This window comes from Pangasianodon hypophthalmus, chromosome 11, assembly GCF_027358585.1.
Source record: "Pangasianodon hypophthalmus isolate fPanHyp1 chromosome 11, fPanHyp1.pri, whole genome shotgun sequence".
Classification (NCBI taxonomy): Eukaryota; Metazoa; Chordata; class Actinopteri; order Siluriformes; family Pangasiidae; genus Pangasianodon; species Pangasianodon hypophthalmus.
The window spans coordinates 18,795,298-18,813,222 of NC_069720.1; the positions used below are offsets into that span (position 1 = coordinate 18,795,298).

A 17,925-nucleotide genomic window follows, 5' to 3' on the forward strand; every position below is an offset into this window, starting at 1 on the left:
GACATTTACTATATACGTACATAATATAGTATATAATTTGAAAAAACAGACATGGTTTCTCAAGGTTGGAGTTAAAGAACTCATGTGGCCTGCACAGAGCCCTGACCTCAACCTCACTGAACACCTTTGGGATGAACTGGAATGCTGACTGCATGCCAGGCCTCCTCCCCGACATCAATGCGTGACCTCACTAATGCTCTTGTAGCTGAATGGGCACAAATCCCCAAAGCTACAATCAAAAATATAGTGTAACACTTTCCCAGACGACTGGAGGCTGTTACAGCAGCAAAAGTGGGGCAAACTCTGGAATGGGATGTTCAACAAGCACATATGATTGTGGTGGTTAGGTGTCCACATACCTTTGACCATATAGTGTATGTTTCTCTTTTGAATGTATCTCAACCACAAATAAAGTTTTAACATTTTTAAATCTAGTTACCAACAAAAGTGATAAAAGAGAAAATTGCATTTAAAAGTTCCATTCCAACTACTAGCATTACAGATATTTTGAAAGCCATTATCTGATTACAGATTGAACTGACACATAACTATCCAACAGCATGATTTAAATGGCATTAACTGTGTGAGGAAGTCACACTTAGCTAGCAAGGTTTAGACAGACAGACTGCCTTTACTACCTTGGTTGATAAACCCGCCTTTTTTATATTTACTCTAAAATAAAGAGTAAATATTAAAAAAGTAAAGTTAAAGTAATAAAAAATTCCAAATTATTTTGATGAAAACCTGATTTTTCACATTTTGTTGCCTGTTTGCCAGAATTAAGCAACAGCAACATCTGACAGGTTTTCCCAGACCTCCACACATATGGTCTCTTCTTCCAAATAAATCCCCTCCCACCACCAAAAATTAAAACAAAAGGACTAAGTTCTTTTACATTACAAAATCCCAATAATTACAATCATATAAAGGGTTAAATAAGTGTTTTCCAGAGACAGTTTTATGGTTTTGGTCAACTGAAGCATGACAAATATTGCTGTAAATCATTACACTGTTGTATAGCAACACTAAAAGATCCCTGCCAGCAGCTGATATATTCCCCTTAGTAGCACAAATAATCCAGTATCAACCAGGATACCAGAGAGCTTCCTGGTGTACAGATCGTGTCCAAGGGTTTAATGGGTTTGTTTCTTGGCCCTAGCAATAGGCTATCTGTCCATCAGTGAACTGGTCAAGGGTCAAGGGAGTCTAAAGGTCAGGGAGAATGACATCAGCTGTTGGTATGGAAATTGTGCCACATATTCGCCCCCAAACATAATGGGCTGCAAAAAGAGGAGTGTGGAATGGTCCCCTATGGCGTCAGTACCCGGTGATGTGAGCACAGCATTCCACAAACAGTAGAGATGATTCAGTGCTGTAAATCATGTATTTTGCGTATATACACACACACACACACACACACACACACACACACACACACACACACACACACAGAGCTGTCAGTAAACACTTGAACTACTGGCTCAAGGGAAATGAGTGGATCAAATGAGATGCAAATCAAGCTTTTAACATTGATTCATGTAGCTGACATGCTTTTAAGAAAATGCAACTATGTCCTCACTTAGAAAGTTTGGACTGAATCAATTTTACCTCATTCTTCTACAATTTTTCACTGGCTCTTAGCTCTATTTAGCAGGACAGGTCGATAAATGATCACTGCAAACACTCCCATATGATATGCAAGAGCCTGAACTCCTTCAATCTCACAGTACAAGATGGACAAGAGTGTCAAGTTGCAGCAGTATTTCTCATTTCTCTATTGGCAGTGGAGTACACACAGTTGGATGTGTCTCTGTAATGATCTAGCTCCCTCTGCTGTCACCATTGGTCCGGTGCCCCTTTTGGTTGCCTTTCCTTCCTAAGGATTCCCCTGAACTTTATGGCAATCATTTATGGTTTGTTACATTACAGAAATGTTCTCAAATGACTATATGATGACAGATCTGAACTGCACCATAGGTTGAAGGCTTTTCATGTTAAACATGTTTATTATCATAAACAGGATCAACACCTGTAACAGGTCCACACCAATATATGGACGCCACAAAGTTTGAAGCACAGAATTGTGTAGGATGTCTTTGTATGCTGTAGCTTTAAAATATGTTTACTGTCATAACCAGGATCATCACTTTAGTGAGATACACTGTGACGAATGTGTACTACACCAACTGCTAATTTCTAATCTCAGTTCTAATCTCCATAAACTGCTCTGAAAATTAAATTTATCTTTCTTTTTCTGTACATTAGAAACTGAGCACTGCCTTCATAACCACTCACATCATATATTCTCACATAAACTCAAATATTTATACATTATATGGACAAAAGTTTGTGGACACCTGACCATCACACCCATATATGGACCTTCGCCAAACTGTTGCCACAAACTTTGAAACACATAATTTCAGGATATCTTTATATGCTGTAGCTTTAAAATTTCCTTTCCCTGGAACTAAGGAGCCCAAATCTGTTCCAGCATGACAGTGCCCCTGTGCACAAAGCGAGGTGCATTAAGAAATGGAGTGCCAAGTTTGGAGTAGAAGAACTCGAGTGGCCTGCACAGAGCCCTTACTTCAACCCAACTTAACACTTTTGGGATGAATTGGAACACTGACTGCACACCAGGCCTTCTTGCCTGACATCAATACCAGTCCTCACTAATGCTCATGTGGCTGAAAATCCCCATAAATCCCCACAGCCAAATTCCAAAATATAGCATAAAGCTTTCCCAGAAGAGTGGACATTATTAAAACAGCAAAGGGGGAATAAATCTGGAATGGGATGTTCAACTAGCCAATATGAGTGTTATGATCAGGTGTCCACAAACTTTTTCCACAAAATAGCCATATAGTGTATCATAGCTATGTTCGATGTGCACTTGTATATCACTCAACAAGAAGATAGAGTAGCGTGGCTTCTTGCAAGAGAATGGTGATCAGGCCTACAGGGAAACTCCTCAGCTGCTCTGAGGTCCATTAGATTAGCAACCATAACTGCTGATTGAGGAATTTTGGAAAGCAAATTTTTTTCTGCAGAGTAAATTATATTCTGCCACTCCATAATCAAGGTATCGCTGTTTCCATGACAGCATACAATAACAATTATTTTTCGAAAATAAAACGAATGATAGGTAGAGAAGACACACTGAGAATTTTTTATTTATTTGTGTGCAAAAAGTTTTCACATGCAAATAGATTGATTTGTCAGTAAATTACGTACAACTACACAGTAAAATTTAATTCAGACTTCAAAACAGTACAAATTCACCCACTTGCGGATTCTAAAAGAGTGCAGGAATGTTTTTTGTATTGCACAGTTGCTGCAAGTAGCCCGTTACACATCCCAAAGACGGTCAATACGGTTAAGATCCAAAAGTAAGGTCCTCTGATAAAAGGAAAATTCACTGTCAGGTTCCTGGAAATTTTCGATGGCTCATTATCAGAATAAAAATGTCCATCTAAGTGTGGATGAACTCGGTGAGCAAGAGGCTCACGCCATGCTGTTCAGATATTCTTCAGTAGTTATCAGTAGCCCTACTGCATACCAGGAAAGCATTCCTCTTTCTATCTCTCCATCAGTATAATGAAAAAGGAGCCTGTATTTGTCCAACCAGGCAATTTTTTTTTTACTTTTTTTTTATGGTCCAGTGCCCATTGGAGACAGTCTTTGTTGTTCTCCACAGACAGCACTGGTACTCAATATGATCTTTGGATTTGAATTGCCTGCTTGTGACTTCTTTGTTTGCTTGCACAGTTCTTTCCATTTTCTTTTGACATGTCTGATCCACAAGCTGTTTTGTGTACAGGATTGGTGATCACTAATAGTTATTTGCTTGAAATAGTTATTAGAGCATGAAAGACCGGGATGAGTGTCATTTGGGAGATACTAGTATTGGCACACCTAGCCAACTATTGTGCCATGTTTAAAGTCACTAAGGTCACTAATTTTGCTCATTCCAACTAACAATTGAATACTAAAGCTAGAAACAGCCTGTTCTATAACCCACTCTGGAGGACATATGACTTGTTGAAATGTATGATTTTTGTGAGGGTGGGAGTGTACCAATTCAACTCCTGAAAAAAGGTTGAGAATAGTAGATGGAGTGAAAAAAAAACATACAAATAAGAAAATATTTTAAGGGGGAAATATTTTTGGTAGTTTCCATCACTAACCCTAACCCTAACCCTAGCTAAGCTGTTAGTACAATTTGACTTTATGAAAATAAGGGTCAGTTATGGCAATGGAATTAATTTTTGTGTGTGTGTGTGTGCGGGTAAGACCACTTGAGATAAGGAGCCAATTTTTTGCTGTACACAAATCTGTTTGTTACATGTAAATAACAGTTAAAAAATGTATGAGTATTATTAGAGGAAGCTAATTAGATCAAATCTGAAGAAGTAAAACATATAGCAATACAGAATCTGGATAACATGCTCTGTGAGAAGTTCAGATTAGATATTAGATTGGCAGACTAGCATTACTTCCTCTACTGCAGCATGCAGGACTCAGTCAGTCCAAACGTTGATAAACAGACAGTCACACAAGTCAGTCAGCTGACTTCCTCTTGTACACTGCTGCCTACTGAATATGGCCTGTGTGGAATCTCAAGGGTGGGGCCTTTAAAGCAAGATCACAATGACATTATTAAGCTGTAGACACAGGTTAAACTCCGGAAATGCCTTTTTAATGCTTGGATGAATACAAGTGGATTAGCATTATGACTTATTTCAAATTCACACTTGAAATGAGTGCAAAGTGCTAAAGTAGTTCTTTTTTAATGAAACATTTTGCTTATATATATATGCATTTTAATGCAGTGAAAATAATTGTTCCAGCAGTTTCTTCAGTAAGGTTATATTCCTTTTTCTTCTCCAAACATTTGTGATCCTGTAGTACTTTTTATATTATTATAATTTCATAAAGGAAAAAAAAAAGAATCAAATATTGCCACATATTGCACCATGAATGGACAAGACCCAAAACATCTTTCTGGAAAAGTCCCAGAGGCATCCATGAAATGAAAGTGTGGTTTCAGAAGGCACTATCTTATTTCGATTCATCAGCATCTCCACAAAATAACGAGGGAAAGCCTTCTGTCACACAGACTCAGAGAAAAAGGTCTGGTGAGGCCATTCTGGAAGTTAGTGTTAGGTTTGGCTGGGAGAAGCGAGATGAGTCGGTCTGTGGACAGTGTCCTTGGGGAAAGCTTGTTTGTATGTGGGGTCACTGCTTCCTGCTTTCCTGCTCCACACAGGAAACGCCTGGCCTGTCCAGCAACTCTAACAATCATCAGAGTGCTTGCTTAGAATCTCTCAGATCTGAGGCACTGCATGCCTGAAAGCAGTTCTGCCTCATTTAGCATAAATATTTAAACCAACAGAGCAAAATGAACACCTACAATGTTGAATTCACTTCTACAGGGTTTGTTTGTTCATTCAAGGCATTCATTCAACACCAGAGATTATTGCTGTGCATTGCAGTTGGTCTGTGAAGAATGGTGAAATGTTCCCTTACCATGGCCTGATTTTAGAGCCAATAGCTCTGTGGAAAAATATAAAACAGCCTCTCCAGGTCACCTTAATGAGGTCTTTATGAGCAACACTGCAGCCTTAAGAGTTCATGATCATTAACACTTGAGAGAGAATTCAACCTTGCTGTGTTGAAAACAAAACAACCAGAGTGTATAAATGACTGAAAAGAAGTGACATCACATGACATCTGCACAAAGAACAGATCACCACCAACAGAAATGTGCTTCATCTCAGAGGCTCACAATTGAGCCATCTTCAACATTGAACCTGAAAACCTTTGTACTTGTATGATGGTATTAGTGCAGCAAGCAGAAATAGGTTTATGGCTTTAAGCCAACAAAGCCTGAGGCTCAAGCTAGCAACACCTTTGTGCATATGAGGAACTGGTTTTTAAAAAGGCTCAGCTTTTCCTGCTTGCAGTGTATTCTTCCACTTTTCACATCCATAAGTATTTTCATGCTTATATAATTTCAAAATATTATGCATATTTACCACTAAACAAAACCAGTTTCTACAGTAATTATACAGATTATTAATGGTTTAAACATGGCTGAATTCAGGAATGACAAAAACAGGAATGGAATGGCTGGAGTGGTATAAATAAGAGCCATTCTTACAGCCTGTAGTATTGCAATGCCCTTGATTAAATGCCTGAAATTCTCTTTAAATGTAAACAAGTATTTATGCACATGGCTCACCATAGAATTCAATGACAGTGAAGTATAAGCCTTTAAAGGAAAGATCCACCCTGAACAACTTGCATATTAACCTTTATAATTAACATTAACATCATCTACAGTGGCATCTAAATAAAATTCTGAGTTGACCTTTTAGTTTAAACTTCTTCATCAACATTTTTTTTTGAAGTGTCCTACATCACCCACAATGCTGTTCAACTACCTGCCGATAGTGATGCCAAGTGGGATTTAGCCCTCCTTTCAGCTCTACCCAAAGAGACTGATGCAGCAGCGCTTTAATCTTCTAGTCTGTCCAGCTCTCTCATCATCTCATCTAATACTGCCATCAGTGGCATCATGCCTGTCATCTCATAGATGGCCCTTAGAGTCTTTGCCATAACTCAGCACAGCTGCATCATATAGCTGTATTGCCATCTGCATTGCATTCTTTTGCTGTCTCCACTCCTTCTATGTTGAATTTCTCATTAATATGACACTGAACATCCCTGGAAAATAGTGAGTGAGAAAAGAAGCTTCTGCTTTTTTGTTTTTAGGAACTAACAGCTAAACCTGGCCATTATCCCTTGAGTTTGAGATCACTCCTACTAAACGCCATTTTAACTGGACTAGGAATGCCTCCCTTTCACAACAGTATGGCAGACAACCTCTAACTTCTCACAGGAATAGAGAAAATACAGCATCAACCAACAAATTGGTTGAAGAACCATCACAAATATTTCAGTATAAACATATTAATGTGTGTTTCAGGGTGGAGTTTTCCCTTGAAGTTTTCCAACATTGACTTTCTTCCTGTATATATGATTATTTGTCAGTTTACTTACCTTGTACACACTTTGTTCATTTAAATTGATAAAATGAGCGATGAATGTACACGGTAGGTACCTAACTGCCAACATATTGTACCAGGCTCAGACATGTGCATGGCCTTACAAAATGAATAAAACATTCGCATAACTTTCAACACACATTTCTTGTCTACAAATATGGTCAAATATTTTTAGGATTTGTCAGTATATTTCACCGAATGTCTTGGAGGGTGGCTAATCTTTCCACTCTGTCTAAGAAGAGTGAGGTAGGGGTGCGCATAGGGACTGACCCAAAGGCACCTTTTTAAAAATAGCTACGCTTTGGGTTTGCTGTAGTTTGAGAAGGGGAAACTTGTCACGGAAAGGGCTGAGGAGGACTATGATGTGCATGACTGCTATATTGAGACAGTTCTTTTCACTACTTTTTCCACAAGATAAACCAAACACAATAATATGCTCTCTTTGTGGGTGTAAACACTTAAATACTTAAAATATGTAATACGTAAATACTATTTTATGTAAATCTAGAGAAACTTGTGCAAATCCAGCAAGGAAAGTTATTGTCATCGCAGTCACAGTACATTCAGCAGGTTCTGAAGAAGCTAACATGAACCCAGTTGTGACACTAACCTTCTGATGGCAGTCTGGGTCTCTACACTCAGCGTATTTCTGTAATAACACAGTGAACCCAAGGCTGGCTGTAGTATGGAGGTTTGCCTCTGACTTTTTAAAATGTATCCCTTTCCTTTTTGAGGCATTCACTGCACAATAAACAATATGTACATTAGTTCAAAGAAAGAAGAGACTGGATCATAAATGTAAAAGAAACTCCACCAGAACCTGCAGAGGCCCACTTGGATTGGAAGTCCTCATAAACTGATCCAGTATTAGAACTTTAATACTGATAGAAGTCATTATAATCCTGATAACCTTTGCAAAAGCTGCCATCTTTCACCATCATCCCAGCATGGGAACAAAAAAAAAACATTCCTCTGAGAGACCAGTTTCTCAAGTACCATAAAAGAGGGTGCTCCCATAAATGTATCCAAAGCTGCACAATCTGACATAAAAATGACCTGTAATTCTGCAAGAGGTAGCTTTCTTTTCATTCCAATATCACTGAATTTAAATATTCCATGCAAAGTATGTAAGACTGGTTCAGTGAAGCTAATATGGGCACTTGGAGAATTACATGGACGATTCCTGTTTTCTTCTTCCCGCGGACAGCCTCTTAGGTGTAGCCTAGATTCTCCATTTCACTGCGGTAGCGCTGCTCAGACACTTTGCTCTTGTGCTGTTTGCTCTCCAGGTGCAGGCGGAAGTCAGCCTCGTCGCTAGCACCCGAGTTGCACATGGAGCAATAGAACTGCCCGCTTGGTGTCACACACATGGCCAAGTCACGTGGGATTCTCTGCCTTGGCCGTGGGTTGTAATACGGCCCTGAAACTGACATCCAAGAAAATTGATGAGATAAGGATACTTAGAGAACAAGATACTGTCTGCAGGCAAGATATATGCACACAACATGAGTACATACTCTCACCATCCACCTATACATGTGCACATTCATGAAGTTAAGGTCCACAGCAAATATTAGAATGTGGAAAAAATTTTATATTAGTGACTTGGCATGGTTGTTGGTGCCAGACAGGCTGGTTTGAGTATTTTATTAACTGCTGATCTCCAGTCTCAAGAGTTTAGACAGAATGGTGAGGAAAACAAAAAACATCCAGTGAACAGAAGTTCTGTGAGTGGAAACATGATCTATCATTACATCATTGCAATAATTGAATTTTATAGTTCTCTCAAAGCATCTTTATAGTCATCGGCACTCTAACCCCATTGAGCAGGCCAAGGGTGGCGCTGGAAAGGAAAAAGAAGACTTTCTTTTTTTTCTTTTTCTGTTCACTAAATCTAGAATATTTTACTACTCCTTGAAAATGACATGATATGGTCAAAAGTTTGTGGACACCTGACCATCAACCCATATTTGCTTGCTGAACATCCCATTTCAGATTTAGTCCCCCCTTTGCTGTGATAATAACCTCCACTCTTCTGGGAAGGTTTTTCACTAGATTTTGGAGCATGGCTGTGGGGATTGGGATCATCCCAAGGTTGTTCAGTGGGGTTGAGGTCAGGGCTCTGTAGAGAACACTCCAGATCTTTCACTCCAACCTTGGCGCAGCATGTTTTGGCCCCTTAGTTCCAGTGAAGGGGACTCTACAGCATACAAATTCTAACCAACATTCTAGACAACATCTGTGTGCTCCCAACTTTGTTGCAACAGTTTGGGGAAGGTCCACATATGGGCATGATGGTCAAGTATCCACATACTTTTGGCCATAAAGTGTATTTCTAACAGCAAGTACTGCTTCTTTAATGAACAATCACACATTCTTTAACCAGAGACTCACAAGATAAGATACAGTAATTAATACCACTTCAGATCAGAGGTATATATATTGGGGTGAAGGACTAAACCATAATTTATTTTAAGATGGAATTTATGCCTCACTATTTTTGGAACAGTTATATTTTCAAAATATAACTAAACCCAAAGCCTGGCCTGTGCCCTGTGTCATGTGATTCATCTGAGTGCAATGTGGAGTCTGCAAATGTGTGTGTGTATGGGGATAGTGTGTTTAGAAGGGTCAGTGAGGGCAAGTGTGTATGATCGAGACCTGCCACCATCCGGGTGACGCTCAAAGGGGCAGACTGACGTGAGCTGGAAGATCGGTTTGCAAACACCAAAGGCCTGGCACTGTGTTTAGCGAGAGTAGCGCGGTACACACAGGACGGCCAGCTATCACTGAACTCTGCAGCCAGCTGCTGAAAAAGATACGGCTGCCAAAACACAGCTCAGAAATGTAGCGTTTAACGTCACTGCCTTGACCACAGGCCAGAAACTAAATCCAATCTTCATGCAACAGTGGAAGCATGTGACGGTCACAAATGGACTGCTATCTAAAGCAGCCACATTATTGTAGCTTATTTATTTATATTATATAAATAGTGTATATATAAGATTTTTGAGGAATACAAAATATAATCACAATACATCCAAGATGTATGTACTATATTAGTTAGTTTAGAAGTTGAACTATTCATGTAGTAGTACAAAAGATTTCTCAGGAAATATAGGATGGAAGTTGCTTCTGAGTGTGCAGTTCTGCAGGTTTATTACTGAAGCGCATTGCTGTTACATGCTGGACATATCTATCATATATGTCATATACTGGTAGAAGCAACAACAGAAACTGTTACATTTCAAACATTGTTATGTATTTTATTTTAATATGTGAAGCACTTGTGCCCTTGAATGTACCTGGCATAGCAGTGTTCATGTGGGTCCTGCGGGTCTTCAGTTTGTACTCATTCCCTTCTTTCCTGGAACGCCTCTGTGTGAGGTCTGCTGCATCCCTGCAAAAACATCATTCTCAGTACAAATTAAGGGCATAATACATGAACTAACATTATGAGGTTTCCTGAAGTGAGCTTGCTCATAAGGACCATGGTAATACACACCTAAAGTGACATTTCTTTCTATTGTTTAAAAGTTAAAAAGAACACATCATTTTTTTTATCCTCATCCCAACAGCAATGACCAAACTAGTCTAGGCTCACTGGGCTGATCAAATGTTCAACAGTACAGCAGGACGTGATGTCCTGTGCTAGTTATCAGACTTATCCCACTTCAGCCACTCCGACATTTCAACAAGCTCCCCAGTTATCTGGACAAAACCAGGCAGAAGATAAAGGCAAACGGAAAACAAGCATCTGCTACGCAAATCTTCTCGAGAGGTATAAACTTTATTTTTCACTTCGGTTTCACTACAGTAAGATGGATTTTTCCTAAAGATACTGTGCTGATTCAGAATTTGATCATATATTATTGTTCAGTAATCACTTCTGATCCTGGTCAGTGAGGTAGGAATACACTCTGAATGGGATGTCAGTCCAGCATACCATGTACACTGTCACACACTCATTCACGCCTAGGGGCAATTTAGAGTAGCCAATCCTAATAGCATGTTTTTGGAGAGGTGGGTGTGAAATTCGGCATGGAGAGTAACCCGAGCTCAGGACCGAGCCAGGGGCCATGGAGCTGTAACTCAATTTTCATTGCAGGTTGAATGTCATAAAGGTGCAAGATAAAATAATAATAATAATAATAATAATAATAATAATCAACTTATTATTGTTATTATTATTATTATTATTATTATTATTATTATTATTATATTAGTAGTAGTAGTATTTAAATCTAAATCTTAACCACAACAAATTGTAGAGAAAGTAACATTCATCTAACACAGCCTCTTCTGAATCTTCAACTTAATACAGTAGTGTAATTGTTTACAACTTGGTCCCAAACTAGGAACAGCATCATTGTGTCATTCTTACTGTTTACTGTTTTTTATTTTTTTATGTTCAGTGGCATGAGAAGACTCACAAGGAGCTGGCGTTGTGCTGGGCCTCGGCAAGCCGTACCCGTTTAGCATGGTTCTTGCCCTGGTAATGAGCATGGGCTACAGCAGGGGAGCTGAAGGAGGCATCACACAGCTTGCAGTAGTCATTCTCTGTGGCCAGGATGACCCTGCTGGGGCCGATAAATGACGCCTGGAGTGGGGGAGAAGCAACGCGAGATTGGCTCTGATTACTATCGCGCTGGTTTCACTGAACGAAGGCTTACAGAGTGACACCACATGATCAATGTGCAATTACAACTGTGGCTATTTTCCAGCTGAATGTAAAAAATGCAGCATCTTTAAAATGAAGAATATAGACAGATAGATAGATAGATCGTATATATAGCTGTAAAATTCCTTCAGTATGATATGACCTTAGTTCATGATACTACATCTTCATAGTATATACTGTACAAAGGGTATGCAGTCTGAATAAGTTTTTATTTAATAAGTTATATAATAACCATGTGTAATTATATACTCGGAACTGTAGAGGACTGTACTAAGTGAGTGAAAAGCAGGTGTTAGTGTTGATTATGCAGGGTGGAAAAAAGACGTGTGGGTGGATGTTTACCGGCTTGCCCAATGCAGTGCCAGTCTCTGCAGGTGGAGTGGAGTGGGACTGCTGTGAAACTGGCTCTACTTCCTCAGGTATTCGTATAGGAGGTGGCTGTTGACTGCCAGCATAAAAATTCCTTAGCTTCTTGCTGTGATTTTTTCCCTGCAACAAAACAAAAGCATCTGTCATGAAGAATGTAGTCCATGTATTATGAGTATTGTTACTAGTTTCTTACACCACAGCGCTGTTGAAGTCTCAAATCTGATTGGTGTTGATTAATTTTCTATAATAACAGTTCTGACAGAAGTTCTGGATGCAAGGCAAATCACGAGTATATATTAATACACTTGTTCTAATACGTTATCGTTTCTGTAGTAACAATATACACAAGGACTTGTATGGTAGACACTCCACATAACTGAATAATAATAAAAAACGTATTATAAAATGTGTTATTTAACAAAGAAAAACATATAATCATTGATATGATGAAGTTTTCCTTAAAGAGATGTTTATTTATCATTTATGGAAGGAGCCTCCAGTGTTAGCACTTTGTAATAGTCAGAATGTTTTCCACCACAGGAAAGTTGTTTTGGTAACCTGACAAGATTTTTTTAAACAATTTTCTTCAAAGGAGAGAATGACTGATGAGGCTGATGAGAGAATGACTGTTTCGAGCTGCTATAACATAAGCAATAACAGGAATTAACTTTTTTTTGTGGGTGTTCCACAACTTTAAAATGTAACTATAAACTGATTTTTTAAGTGTCATTCTTTAATGAAGAAGTGAAGCTTCATGCACTTGGATCATGTTTTCAAACAAAAAAGTGAAACAAAAGTGTTGAAAAATTGCAGGATATGAAATAGAAATATGAAACAAAAAGCTGATTTTAGTTTGTTGTATTCACTCCATTTCTTATTTACACTCCGACCTACCATCAGGAGGGTCCCCTTGCATGGGTACAGGTTTTGTGTGTTTACAATAATATTATTTATATTGCTAATAACAGAGATGATGATTGTTGTATAGTTGTATATAACTGTATTGCTTTTAAATCAAACGTGATGACCTGCATCAGTGGGACATCTCTGGCACAACAGCGATTACGGATGAAAGTCAAGTGCAGGGTAAGACAGCTTCATTAGCTTCAAAAGCTTAACAACAAGTCCAAATCGACAGGCAAAATCATACATAGTGAACAGGCTAAAGTCAGGCGATCAGCAAATAACCTGAACCAGGCAATGACTATAATCATGGAACCAAAAAACAAGAAACAAGATCATAAACCAGGTAGATTATATCAGAGTGTAAGGCTTGGCAACAACAGGTAAAGAAACACTGAATGTACACTTTGCAGTTTGTGAGTGGAAAAGAGAGTCCTTATATTCTGTGAGTGTGTAATTGAGCCCAGGTGACTGTTATCAGTAATCAGATGAACTTGAACGTGTGTGTGTGTGTGTGTGTGTGTGTGTGTGTGTGTGATGTGAGTTGGAGTCTGTGGCAGCCATGTTTGTAGGCCGAATGGTGTTATGGGATGTGGAGTTCAATGCTGAATCCGGCATAGTCCTAAAAATCCCGTATTGAACACAACATGAAGATTACAAATTAAGAATAAGGGATTTTTTCCCCCATTGCTATACATTTCACATTGATTTCAGCTATATCACTATGTGAATTTTACCTGATAATGTGCCTGCGCCTGCTGGGGTGAGTTGAGTGTGACGTTGCACAGTTTGCAGTAGAGAGGTCTACACAGCTCCTCTAGTGCACTGTCCTGATCGCTGGCAGTTGCCTGGAACTCGTTCTCAGGTGGCATGGGGCTGGAGCCTGGAGGTGCTGTGATGGCAGGGTTTGGGAACAACTGGAGGTGAGGGGGAGGTTTGGCAGAGAGGGGACTGCAAAGGGGGAAAACAAGAGGGTCTGGTGGCATCAGAACAGGTGCTGGGCCAAGAGTTTGGGCAGGAGATACGGGCTGGAAGGGCTGAGGCTGCTGCTGACCCATTAGGTTCAGAGGAGGCTTCAGAACACATTCTGAACCTGAAAGGGAACATTCAAATCAAGATTGGTTTCAAAATTGTTCATTCCATCATTTGTTCATTCACTGCTTTATCCTGGTCAGGGTTGTGGTGAATCTGGAGCCTATCCTGGGATGACCAGGCACAAGGCACCACACACATTCATTCAGACCTAATGGGCAATTTAGTGTAGCCAATCCACCTTCTGGTATGTTTTTGTGAGATGGGTGGATACTGGAGAATGCAGAGGAAATGCACACAGACACGGGAGAACATGAGAAGCTCACACAGACAGTAACACTAGCTCAGGATCGACCCAGGAACCCTGGAGCTATGAGGCAGTTGGAAATTATAGAGGAAAAATATTACCGGCCTTCACAATCCTTTAATATACTTGAATGATATTTTGTCCTGACTTGCGGGGTCTACCATGATGAACTGTTTTTATCATTTATGATGAACTAATTACATTTTTGTCAAATTCTACTTGCCAGACAGTACTATTATTATTTTAATGATTTGTGATTTTACCAAATGCATAGAAGACCATAATAACTGAGTCAGACATGGGCTGTTAAGCCATCACATAAAGGTACTGTGTATATTTCATTTTCATAAGAATATTTTTTCTTAGTCTAGTTTTCCTCCTAATTTCTTACTTTTCTTAGTCTAAGTTTTAATGTATTCTTACATAATTAGACATACTGAGACAACTTCGCAGTTGTTATTATTAGTAGTAGTAGTAGATAGTAGACTCTGAGTCTTCGACTCTGCTGAATGCAACCAAGTGCAGAAAATAAGCCTTGCCTACAAGAGCATACTGAACTGCAAAGGTCCTGACAATTCAGTGAGCAATAAGGCTGTGAATCTTTTCTGCATCTCTCCTTGCAGATGTGATCACTCGTGCCTCTGCTTCATGCAATATTTCTGTCTCTGGTTGTAGTCCATGTTGTTCCACAAAATATGCAGTCGTGTGTTTGGGGAGAGTGGGGGTGTAGGGTAGAGGGTCAGCTGCCACACTGTTGCTGTCCCGTGTATCCACTGTATCAGTTCCAATGGACTCCTGACAACAGTGATTGAGTAGACTAAAATAGCATCATAGAGACTATTTGCTTCTAGTCCAATGGGCAGAGAATGTGTCAGTGCCAAAAGCTTGATGTCAGGAGTAAATATAACAAAAGACTTAAAATCTAAAGGAAAAAAGACACCTGACTAGGTCAACTGAAAATAACCAAGACTTTGGAAGACCATTTATGGGATTGATTTAAGCTTTCTGCTCACAGGAATAAAATGAACTATGCTAAAGTGATTCCTGTTCCTCTACTCTGTAATGTTGGAGGCCAAACATGATATCTCTTAGACATCAGAGAATACAAAACCCAGAAACAGGCCCAAGGAGGACATATATGGCCATGGCTCAAGGTCAGACTCTATTTTTTTCTAGGTTGTAGCAAGCCAGGTTGCAGAAATGACTTTAATTCACAGACAGACAAAAACTGCAGCAGCAACAACATTAATAAGGGAGGTGGTGAAAAATCTTTAATTCAGTAAAAGGCCGTACCCTTAGGCATCTATAATGCAAGGTGCAATGAGTACATGAGAAGGTAAAGGTAGAAAGCACCTGACACTGGAGCTTGTATTACAGAACATTTGAAAGATATTTGTTTCCGGTTTGTGTTTCGGACAACAACCAGTATTATGGCAACACAAACAGATCCCATCCATTCAGAAATGTTGCTGTGACTCTACCGACTGGCTGTGAGGAACAACTTTCATAAAGGCAAGGAAAACAGCATGATCTAGGTGTCTGATCTAGTCAGGACAGTGATAATGTCATTATTGCAACAGTCTGCAGTCCAATGTGTAACAACATCTAAAATCTATAGGCATCAAAACTGAATGTTTTATCCTACTCTAGAACACTAGGTATGATCTCTGGAGCAGAGTCTGATACATGTAACTTGGTGTGAGAGTAACTTTGATCCTGAAGCAACGTCTATGGATCAGACAGGTATTCTTGGCCCAAATCCTGTGCATGAGACCCAAACCCTCTCTAAATTTCATATTGCATTTTGGATACATTACATGCATCCCACTTGAATATTTGTGAACCCCCTACCACCACACTAACAACAGCCCTGATCATGTTATTAGACTATGATTGTGATGTTAATAGGAACATGAGCCTGTTCAGTTTAATGATGATTACAATATTCACCCTGATCTGCCAAGTAGGGTTGAACGATATGGTCAAAATAACATTGTGATAACACTTCAGGTCAATTTAGCGTTCAGGACTCAGTGTGTCCAGAATGCTCAGTACTGAAGACAGCCAATAATCTGGGGTTTGATTTATTGAAGGAAAAGTACAGTTCAGATAGTCATGAGAAGAACACACAGAAGGAGAATTGCAAAATCATGTTATTCCTGCATTCATCAGTCACAGATATAGCCTCTGATAAGAAACATCAGCCCACAACTGCAGTCACAGATAGGCTGTAATACTGCAAGTCACTTTTGTCATGTTAAATGACAGCAGCGTGTTTAAAAAAAAAAAAAAAACTTCTGAATAAAGCTTGCATTTTCTGTACTGCACCTCTAAGTGATGCAGTGCATCATCGATTTAAGCGCAGCAGGGAATTAGTCAGCCCTTCTAACGCAGAAGCGCTATAGACTACTGTACCTTGTATCCGAGTGAAATACCCGCTGCTGTTACCGTAAGCTACATGCTGGAGGTTATAGACATCGCAGTAGTCCGCACTCTCATATAACGCATCCTCTTTCCTTCCGTTCATCGCCATGTTCGTCGCATCCTTCAAAGCTGCCGAACTTCTTCCAGCCACACGGGCCTTGAGTCTCTAGGAAAGAGGCAGGAGGAACCATGAAGAGGGACTGGAAGGAAGAGTGCTAGGAAAACATTGCTCTTCCGGTTGCACTACATTTCTACCGTAGTATGTTTTCTTGAAACCTCCACCTGTAAAATACGTCCAGAAGCACAAACACTTAGTCTGGAATTCGTGGATTTGGGTGCAGTGTTGAACACAAACCTCCCCTTGTTTGGATTGGTACAGTCCATTTCCTACGGAGAAAAGAAGTCAAAAACGTGATTAACAGTTCTCAGTTACTTCAGTGCAATAAGTCAGTAATTACAATGATCATGAGCGAGCTAAACCATGAACCAAGTAAACAAACAAAAAATAATCCTTACTTACAGAAAGTTACACTGTTTATGATGATAATGATGATGATTGTTATTATTATAAGGATAAATACAGTCTAAGCAATTTATCTGCTCTCGATTGCATATTATTTTTTAATTTTTTTTTTTAATTATCAAGTAACAAATAAATTTAAACCGAATCTAATGTTTGGATATCCCTTTTCAAATCTAATTGAAATGTACTCTAATAACTTTTGTAACCTTTCAGTTGTCACTCTGTCAGATTACATGATGATGCTTTTGCAGGGTATGTTACAGGTACATGAAAAAAGGAAAAGTTTTACAGGATGGATTCTGGGTGTATAAACAGTTCCACTACAGATCTGCTACTGTCATGGCTGTGGGCTGAAATGGACGAATGTCCACACGCGAGATGACTGAAATCTAGTTTCACTTTGCACTCCTCTTGTATTTATCACATTGCTATAAACAGTGGAATAATGCCTAGTGAATAGTTTTAATTATGTCGCAATTCATCACAGCTGTGGTCGTGGTATCTTTCCCCTGCAGTCGGTGGTAAGGACAGCAGAGTTCACTGAAGTTTCCTGTGAAATCCAAACATGCTCGCTAAGCCTATCACAACAGCACAACAGCACATCTCCTCAGCT

General features: G+C 39.4%; 1 protein-coding gene across 2 annotated transcripts; it reads right to left on the reverse strand.

Annotated features, from left to right (window-relative positions):
- Positions 1-3,149: 3,149 nt before the first annotated feature.
- Positions 3,150-17,761, reverse strand: zmat3 (zinc finger, matrin-type 3). 2 transcript variants are annotated; one of them, XM_053238023.1, is made up of 8 exons: positions 17,310-17,761; positions 17,072-17,176; positions 16,781-16,955; positions 13,764-14,119; positions 12,097-12,243; positions 11,507-11,673; positions 10,379-10,473; positions 3,150-8,499 (listed from the first exon to the last, which is right to left on the reverse strand). In XM_053238023.1, exons 2-8 carry the CDS (start codon positions 17,171-17,173, stop codon positions 8,285-8,287), a joined length of 1,257 nt encoding a protein of 418 aa, XP_053093998.1. In that variant the 5' UTR covers positions 17,174-17,176; positions 17,310-17,761; the 3' UTR covers positions 3,150-8,284. The 2 variants fall into 2 exon arrangements, with proteins under 2 accessions (XP_053093998.1, XP_053093999.1); XM_053238024.1 differs by having other exon boundaries at positions 17,072-17,761.
- Positions 17,762-17,925: the final 164 nt, after the last annotated feature.